Source organism: Netta rufina (assembly GCF_964035555.1).
Source record: "Netta rufina genome assembly, chromosome: 3".
NCBI lineage: Eukaryota > Metazoa > Chordata > Aves > Anseriformes > Anatidae > Netta > Netta rufina.
The window spans coordinates 31,446,294-31,456,053 of NC_140125.1; the positions used below are offsets into that span (position 1 = coordinate 31,446,294).

Genomic DNA, 9,760 nt, shown 5'->3' on the forward strand with positions numbered 1-9,760 from the left:
TCAACGTACTCTAGGAAGAGGAGAAAGAGTACAGAGCTGAACCTGCATCACGTAGCAATCTAGCCTTGTGTCTCCAGCGGTAAGGACGACAGTGCCGGAGGATATTGCCTGAGGAGAGTTGTGAAAGCTGCTGTCACTAGAGGTTTAAAAACAGGCTCGGCAGGCATCCATCAGTGGTGGTTCAGGTATGGCAGCCCTGCCTGTGAGCCTCTGGGATCCAGGCGAGCAGCCGGGCCGTGGGAAGCACTGAAAATCTGGCTGTGCCTCGCTGTGCTGGGCTGTCGCCAGTGTTGCCTTTCACCACGTTTCTGCAGGGTCACCACCGCCGCAACTGAGCATTTTATTTTACTGGCGGGGATTTAAGGTTTTCTTTTCGATTAGTAGCAGCCCCTAGTTCATCCTCGCGACCTGAACTGACAGACAGTGATCACTCATAGCAGTGCCATGCCGGTAAGGAGAGAGCAGCCTCTCCACAGCCATCTCCGCTCAACCCCCTGCTCCCCCAGCCTCCTCAGCCGCACCCCGCTGCGCTTCCACTCGCCCCAGCCCCCGAGGGGGCGCCCACGGCACCGAACGCCCCTCGCCCCCTCAGCCCGCGCGGGTTGGGTACCGGCCCTAACGGCCGCCCAGCGGGCGGGGCGGGGGCGGCGCCAGGCGGTGCCGGCCGCTGCCAGGCGCGGAGCGGCCCCGCAGAGCGGCGGCTGGGGCTGGGGCTCGGGCGCTGCCCTCGACATGGCGGCGGGCGGCAGCAGCGGGGCGGGGGAGCAGCGTCCGTACGAGCTGGTGGTGTTCGGCGCCAGCGGCTTCACCGGGCAGTTCGTGGTGGAGGAGGTGGCGCGGGCGGCCAGCGGCGGGGAGCTGCGCGGCGCCCTGCGCTGGGCCGTGGCCGGGCGGAGCCGCACCAAGCTGCAGGAGGTGCTGGAGCAGGCGGCCGAGAGGCTGGGTACGCGCCGCGGCTCGGCTCGGCTCGGGGCGGGGGGCGGGCGGCGGCGGCGGCTCCTCCGCTGGGAGCAGCCGAGGGGCTCGGGGAGGGCCCCGGGGCCGCGGTGCCGGCGGTGACGGCCTCTCCGGTGCGCAGGGAAGGCGGCGCTGGGGCCGGAGGTCGGCGTGCTGCTGTGCGATGTGGGCGACCCGGGCTCGCTGGCCGCCATGGCGAGGCAGACGCGGCTGGTGCTCAACTGCGTGGGCCCGGTGAGTGCTCCCCCGCCGCGTCTCCTCGCCCCTTTTTTTTAAAGGTCTGGGTTGGAAGAGAAGGCCGAGGAGCTCTGTGCCGAGGCCCTGGCCGACGATGGTTCCGGCTCGTTCAGAGCAGATCAAAGTACGCGAGCTGGAAGTTAGATCATGGCAAGGCCTGCGGAGTTAGTTAAGCAGAGAATATGCAGGTAATGCAAATGCAAAAAGCATACATTGAGATAAGAAGATATTAAACCAGCTTTGGCGATCTTATCTTTGGAGAGAGGTACGGTGGAGTGGTTTGTGCAGCAGTCTCCTTTATCAGTGATGAAGTTTGCTCTGCTGCGCCGGCCCTAACCTCCCCCCAGAAGGCAAGACTATTGCATTTGCCCCACTTAGAAAAATCAATAGCTATTAAGCGCTTCCTTATCTGGTAGATAGACACTAGATGAAGCAGGTTGGGTGAGTTGTGTGGGGGGGTTTATTTTGTTACGTGTGCTGTTTTTTTCCTTCTACAGTATAGATTTTTTGGAGAGCCTGTCGTGAAAGCTTGCGTTGAAAACGGTGCGAGCTGCATTGACATCAGTGGAGAGCCCCAGGTACGTGACATCTGAAAAATGCTACCTTACCTTAAGGCTCTCTTAAACTACTTGGTTAAGAAGTTTTATGTTTCTGCTAGCGTTTTTGAACATGCAGACAAGTTCTGCCTCCTGATGTGCAGTTTGAAGATGCGTTAACTTTAGGATGTGTGAACGTGTAGTATTTGTATAGTTTTCTCACCCTTAGACAAGAGCCCCCCAGGTTCTTTCTGGAAGCCCAACATTTTTAATTTCTCTTTAAGTCTCAGTTGTGATTCCAGGTAGGAATTTTGGATAGATCATTTTTTATTTTTTTCCCACTGTTGTGACATTTTCATACCATAAAAGACAAATGATACACATCTGCCTTAAAGATGTATATAAGTAATTTATATAATAAATATAATGTGATATAAATATAACTAATTAGTGATATATAAGTTATTAGTGATATAAATATAACTAATTTTAAGTATGTAGGCTGCTATGATTTGAGAATAAAGCGCTGATGGTTAATATTGGACATTGTCAGATATGGGATCTGCTTAAAGTATCTGTTCTGATTGTGTTTTAGTTTCTGGAAGGAATGTACCTGAAATACAATGAAAAAGCTGCTGAGAAGGGAGTGTATGTCATTGGAAGCTGTGGCTTTGACTCTATACCAGCTGATATGGGAGTACTGTACACCAGAGACAAGTTGAAAGGTGACTTTCTTAACATGGCTTTATGCTGAAAAAGACACACAGATTATGCTTTTCATCTGTTTTCCTAAAACAAATGCTTGTGGCAAGCTTTCTTCAATTTGTCTTTTTGTCTGCCTTTACCAGCTAACTAATTTCAACCAAATCTGGTAGACAGATACAAAAGAAAATCTAAATCATGTTCCATTAGATTCAAGCAAATTGGTGTTCAGGTAGAGGTGAGATTCAAGGTGATGCTGTTCACTGAGAGGTTTGTTTGTTGCAAGTGGACTGCTCAGCCAGTGTGTGGGCATCCGTGGGCAAGCTGCAGCATACTTCTCTTGTGCAGTGAGAGTATTGTATGGAAGAGATGGTGGGGACAGGATGGCTGTAGGGAAGGGACTGCAAATCAGTGGATGATCAGGTTTCATAGGTTTTGTTTCTCCGCCTCCAGTACTGAGCAGCTGTTTTACAGACCTAAGTAGGTAGTGTCTTACAGTGCCTTTTATGTCAAGAGCAGCTGGACAGTAACTCAGAGAATATATAAATATAAATAAATATAAATATATTTGAGAAAAGATGTAAAATGATTTAATTCTCTGCAAGGAGTTCTTGATCCTAATCCCACACAAGGATACTTTGTTCATCAATTCTGACTTTGTAACTGGAAGGGCCAGTAAGAGAATCCAAATGTTTTGCCTCTAATATTCTATTAAAATTGCTATTACGTGCTTGATATTGGAACATGTCATCAACTTTCAGTTTCATAAAACTAAATCTATAAAAGGATCTGATTAGAGAGAGAGAGGAGGAGAGGCATGAAAATGAGTATCTGGTTGTTCATAAGCTTATAATTTGATGTCTGATACTTGTTTTGAATAAAGATGTCTTTTATCTCTTCCTATTTTGACTTTCTGGTATTATCACCTGTCTATCCAGTTGCTCGTTATGTTTAAATCTGCCCTTACAGGAACAGTTTATAAGCTCAAAAGGAACTGAGCAAAGTGAAACAAAGCAGAATTTGGAGTTGTTTTCTTTTGCTGTTCACCACAACTAAGCAACCTTTGTTTTAGAATATGTTGAGTGTTTCTGCTCTTTCTTTTTTATTTATTTTTATTTGTTTTGTAATAAGAGCTACCAAGCTCTCTTAATTCATCTATGTTTCACAGCTGATGTTGTCCTTTATCTCAAAACTTTAGGGAAATCTAAATATGGCTTTTAATATTCTTTTCCTCTTTTGATTTATTATTTACATTATCTTATTAACTAGATAAAACAACTGTAGCATTTAATGACTCAAGATAAGTTTAATGACCGTTACTGAAGTACTTTATGTATGAAATTATTATTTGCTAACAAAAAAAGCTCCAGATCTTAATCTTAGTTTACTTTACTTTGAGATAAAGATGTGTCTCTGTCCTGTCCGCTAGCGATGTCAGTAGTCTGCAATTTGAGGCTGCCAGAGTGTCCTCTGGCTATGTGAACTAACCTGAGTGTATATCCCAAGTAATTAATGTTTTCTCCTCTTTTCAAGGTACCTTAACTGCTGTCGAAAGTTTCCTGAATGTGAAATCTGGACCTGAGGTTAGTTGCTTTATACTGTCATGGGAACTTGTGATCACATCAGCGTAGCCTGTTTGAGTAACTGTTGTTACGTTAATGCGGAACAAGCTGTGCCAGTGCCTTCACAACGAGTCTGTATTCTTTAGAAGCTAATATATAGTATATAATATAATATTTTATTCTTTAGAAGCTAATAAAGTATCCCAAGGATACTTACCCTTTTGTAAGGTTTGCTTGCATGGGCTGACATAAAATTTGTTGTATTAAGCAGTTTCAAGAAATACTTAGATTTTGCAGTTTTCTCGTGTACTCTACTACTTTTGCAGTTTTCTTGTGTACTCATACACAAACTGTAGTGGATACGTAAGTGTGTTGCCAGTAATCCTAATATTTTGGCTGTTTTTTTGTTGCTATTTGTTGGGGTTGTTTTGAGATACTTGATAGTGCATGTAATCAGAATACCTTTGTGTAATAATTTTGTAATGTAATAATTCCGAAGTCATCGTTAAATATTTAAAGCCTTAACTGCATTAATTATTGTTTCATGGTATTTTACCAGGGTGCTTGTATACACGATGGGACTTGGAAGTCTGCTGTTTATGGCCTCGCAGATCAAGACAACCTGAAGAAGCTTCGAAAAAAGATAGGATATGCCCCTGTTCCTGTAGTTGGTGCAAAACTTAAAAGAAGGTATAAAAAGCTTAAAATGTGAAACAAGCTGTTTTCTAACAGTTCCAGGATTTATTTTATAGAATGTTAGCATATTATTAAATGCTAAAAATATGCATTTAAGACTTCAGGAAAATCTACACATACACACACTTGTCTGGTAAAATTGAAGATATGTTCATATTTCACTGAAAAATAACATGTTAGCATTTACCATGTCTCTCAGTGTGTTCTAAAAGACTTAGTGGCACGGCAAACTTTTATTTCAGAAGTGATGAATGTAGAATGGAAAAAACAAATATGAGAATATTATTTTGATTATCATATTTATCCTGACCATAGTTCATGGAATTTCTAGTTGAGTCAAGGATAAATTTGAATTATTGAATTAGTTTCAGTGAAAAGAGATAATGTCATAAAAATGCTTGAAAGAAAGACAGTATTGATAGCACTGCTATGATCAATTTCTTTGTTTGCATGAAGTTTTGAATGTTTTTTTTTGGTTTTTTTTTGTGAATGTTTTTTCCATTTGCAGAGGATTTGTGTTCTACAGTCAGGAATTCAAACAGTATGCTATTCCATTCATGGGATCTGATGTTTCTGTCGTGAAACGGTCTCAGCGCTATTTGCACACGCAGCTGCAGGAAACACCAGTAAGTCACTGCTACTAGTGTAGTATGTCTTTATTTTAATTTGCAGCAAATCCCTCCTATATGTAATAATAGTTCTTTATGTAGATCTGTGTTCCAGGGTTTCTGCAGTTATATAAATAATAATGAGCTTTTGCTTGTGTAAAGAAAGAGGCTTGTTCTCTTGATTATCTTTTGGAAGCTGCTTGACCTTATGTGGTCCAGGTTCTTCTGCATGCCCAGGCCTGTTTCATACTGTGTGATATCCTGCCTGATGAGCTTGCTTTCTGCTGCTAGAAAGAATAATTCTGAGAGTCTTTTGTAGGGTTTTTATGCTGTCTGATTTCTGGGTATGTGTTTGTAAGAAATTTTGGGTTTGGCTTTGGGTTACAGAAGTGTTTGAAAAGTGGGCTTCATGCTTTTAGGAAACTGTAAAGGTGTTTAGTTTTGTACCTGTGCAGAGGCTTTTTTGTTATATCAACGAAGATTTTAAAGACATCATAAATGTAGTCTATGTAACAATAGACAGGTTGGTATCGTACTAAACTTTGTCATAGATAAATTATATGCTGCTCATTTGTATTTGGAAACTTCTTTTATGCTTCAGTCTTTGGGGTACAGAGCGAAGGCAACATGAAGTGTGTTGGTGGTGAGAAGGATATATAGTTCTTGTTTTCCATGGTTCCCTGAGAGGAGACCAGCACTAACAGTTCATATAACAGCTGTGCAGAATCGCTGGCATCAGTTAGGGTTGAAGGAGACAATGCTCTAAAAATATACTTGGAACTATTAATGAGAAGGTTTTGTTGTTGCTATTCCAGAATTGTAATGCAAGGCCTTGGTTTCTCTTAAATTAAAACACAGAAAGAAGGAAAGGAGTATCTTGGGAAAGAAGCCTGAAATCAAATACCAGAAAACAACTTTTAAGTTTTCCACTGTTGTTTACCATACTCTCTCCATCTCCATTCCATAGTTACATTGCTTTCTCATAATGAATTATAAAGTCAAGTGTTATTCAAGGAGTTGTTTAAACAGCTGAGTTCTAAAGTCTACTGCAAATAGCTCTATGTTGTATTAAAAACTTGCATCCTGCATTTTTAAAAATGAATCTACAAGAAAATTTTGATATAAATTCTACCACTGAAAATATGTTTTTGTCTTAGGTACAGTATGGTGCTTATGTGAATATAGGTGGTCTTGGCTCTGTTGTGAAGCTGATGATTGCAGGCATTTTATTTCTTCTTCTTGTGAAATTTAGCTTTGGAAGAAAACTTCTGACAAAAGTAAGTGTTCAAAACACAAAAGAATTAAGTGCTTGGAGGCTTTTTTACTTTACGTTAACGTGAGTTGTTTGTGTTGTTTTCCTTTTCCCTCTCATTATATAGTATCCAGAATTTTTCTCTGCTGGACGTTTCACAAAGAAAGGACCAACCCAGAAACAGGTAACTGACTGCTTTCCATTCTAGTTATTGAAGAAGTTTGTTGGGGTAATGGTAGAATAGTAAACTGTGGTCTACCACTTAGTCTCCAAGAAATAAATCATTTTTAAATGCACACTGTGTATACCTGTGAATATTTAAGTAATGATGCCTTCTGTTATTAAGTCATCAAAAGTATGTGGAACTGATACAAGAAAAAGTGGATCATATTTCTAGGTCTGATGTATTCACATGAATGGCTTACAACATAGATGTCAAGGGTGGTGATAGATGAAGTAGCAAAAACTCAAGCCCAAACACAGTGAAAGAATAACCGGACTTTAGGGCTGTAACTAACTGTTCCAGTAAAGTTAAATGATTATGTAACTGGGATTGTACCTTTTAAGCAATGACTCAGAATTACTGCTTTCATGTTTAGATGTATCACAGCATTTGGCGTAATACTTGCATTTACTACTTCTGTTTGTCTAAAGAAGTGAGTTACTGTTTTGGTGACCACGCTTCATGTCTTGTCCACTACAGATGGATGAAACCTCCTTCACAATGACCTTTTTTGGCGAGGGTTACAGTGAGGGGCAGAATCCAGAGAACGGCAAACCAAATGTAAAGATTTGCACTCAAGTGAAAGGACCGGGTACGTATGTTAGCAGCTAACTGCAGCACATTTCCTACCCTGATACATGGTTATGGTTCCACTACCATCTACTAAACCCGCAGCCTTTATGGACTATTATCTCAGGTACTAGCATGCATTGTAACCTGCTTTTTGAACAGTTTTGTAGACAGCAAGAATGTACATTCAGAAGGGAGTTAATGAACTGTTGCTACTTTAAATAACAATATACGTAGCCGGATACTGACAGCATCACATCAAAAAGTCTTTTAAGCACAGATGGGCAAAGCTCTTGCTGTAGTGAAGAGCTTGTTGTCACTTAGCGGTGATAACTCACAGTTGTTGTGTGGTTATAGGCTTATATTTGAGGCAGATCTCTGTTCACCTTAGTTCTTAAGGACTTTTATCTATTTAGGATGATAACCAGTTTTAAAAAAAAAAAAAAAAGCTAATCTTAAATGGAGATAGCTTTTTGTTTGTTCGATTATTCTTCAGCATGACGTAAAAAAGATTAAAATTAGAAATGTGAATTTTGTGTTTCAACACCCTGTATGTTTGGTTTTCATCAGAACCAGGCTATGTTGCAACTCCAATTGCGATGGTTCAAGCAGCCTTATCTCTTCTGGAAGATACAACTTATCTGCCTAAACAGTGAGTATTTTCCTATGCAGAACATATTGATTTCCATTACAGCTATTGTATGCATGTTTCTCTTTGAAAATACAGATTCTCTATAAACCTGTCAATTGCTTTCTTACCTCACTCAAATGGCAGTGCTATTAAACATGATCCTTGTTATGCAAGGGAGATAGTTTACCATGATAAAGTCACTTACTCTTCATCTGCCTTTCAACTTGAAAGGATGTAATTACAGGTTTTAGTTATGTTTTTGCAGTATCCACTGCACCAGTATCTATATTTTCAGCTATGGAAAAATTTCCATTGAGTTCACTACATGCAGAAATGAGCCAGCTTGCTCACATGCTCCATCTGGCACAAAGTGGCTTTTTCTTTCCTAGCCAGGGAAACATATTTTTGACTTCAGATAAAGACAGTACTTGGTCATTGTACCACTAATGTTTTTCTCTTTCAATTCTTGTTAACAGAGGTGGTGTGTATTCTCCAGGAGCTGCTTTCTCTAAAACAAACCTGATTGAGCGCCTCAACAGTCGTGGTGTTGAGTTCTCTGTCATTAGCCAGCCTGAAGTCTGACATCAAGACATAACTGTATGAACTAACATCTTACCTGTGTCTAATTCCAATAAAGTTCATTTGGCTGTAGAAGCCTGATCATAAAAGTTTCATTGTGCTGTTGTTTACAGCAGAAAAAATAAGCTAAAAAGTATAATAACGTATGCTATAGTGAAAAAAAAACAACACAGGATACTGATTTTAATTCATGAATGTATTAAATCAGTAATTTATTGGGTACTAGTTCTAGAACATTGTTTAATCTCTTTCACCTTAAGTAGGAGAACAGCAGCCTAAATTTTCAGTTACTACATAATTCAATCTGCAATTAACCACAACCTTCTCACCGCAACTATTTGAAGCAGGCAGGCCCTGGATACCAAGTGCCTTAGCAGACAAAACCACTAGTTATTCCTCATGCCTGTTTGGGATAGGCATGGTTACCATTTGGTGTTCTTATTTTTAAAGGCTTAGTACCCATAGTCAAATCAGAGTAGTTTTTTTTTTTTTTTTCTTAAGGTTTAAGGAGTAGTTTTGTCTTTTTGGTGGGTTATTATGAAGATCAGTTGACTGTACTTAAGTAGACACATAGTGTTGACTTTCAGTCCTACCAGCTTGCCTGTAGCGAGGCATACTGAAAAAGAGAAAACCCATAGTGTAATATAGAGCTAGCTGAAGACCAGTTGCCATTTCATCCTTTCAACTGAGAACAAGTCATTCTAGTATAATACATGCAGTACACAAAGCAGTGTCAAAAACAATGCATTTACAAAGTGACTAAGTAGCAGCCTTGTCAGTATAGTAATTGTAGGAAGTTAAACTACTTCTAAACTGTTGAAAAAAATGCCATATTTGTTTGTAAATATTAAGTTACCTTTCAGGAGTCTCTGTGGTTGAATGATAATACATCTAGCAAACGTGTTGTTTGTTTTTTTTTTTTTCTAATACATCTGCATTTAGTAATATAACAGCTTTTTTTCCCACTGTTACAGCTTGCTGAGATCAGAGCATTGCTACAGATGAACATAGTATTTCTGAAAAACTTCATTTCTTGTCTTAGTGTGAAACAGATTTGTAATGAGTGATTTTTAGAGGCTGATATCATAAACAAAAGCTGAGGGAATGGGTATAACATTTGCTTTAAACTATGGTGTATATAAAATGCTTGTGATAGAACTTACAAACTGAAAACTCACTTTGCACTTCAATGCCTTCCTTGGAGGGA

At 40.4% G+C, this 9,760-nt stretch overlaps 1 protein-coding gene across 1 annotated transcript; it reads left to right on the forward strand.

Moving 5' to 3' along the window:
* The first annotated feature begins 650 nt into the window (after positions 1-650).
* SCCPDH (saccharopine dehydrogenase (putative)) lies at positions 651-9,739 on the forward strand. The gene is made up of 12 exons (XM_084283584.1): positions 651-943; positions 1,079-1,191; positions 1,692-1,772; positions 2,326-2,455; positions 3,966-4,015; positions 4,554-4,684; positions 5,199-5,316; positions 6,456-6,575; positions 6,678-6,734; positions 7,254-7,365; positions 7,914-7,995; positions 8,451-9,739. The coding sequence occupies exons 1-12, from the start codon at positions 733-735 to the stop codon at positions 8,554-8,556; spliced, it is 1,311 nt and encodes a 436-aa protein (XP_084139710.1). The 5' UTR covers positions 651-732; the 3' UTR covers positions 8,557-9,739.
* Positions 9,740-9,760: the final 21 nt, after the last annotated feature.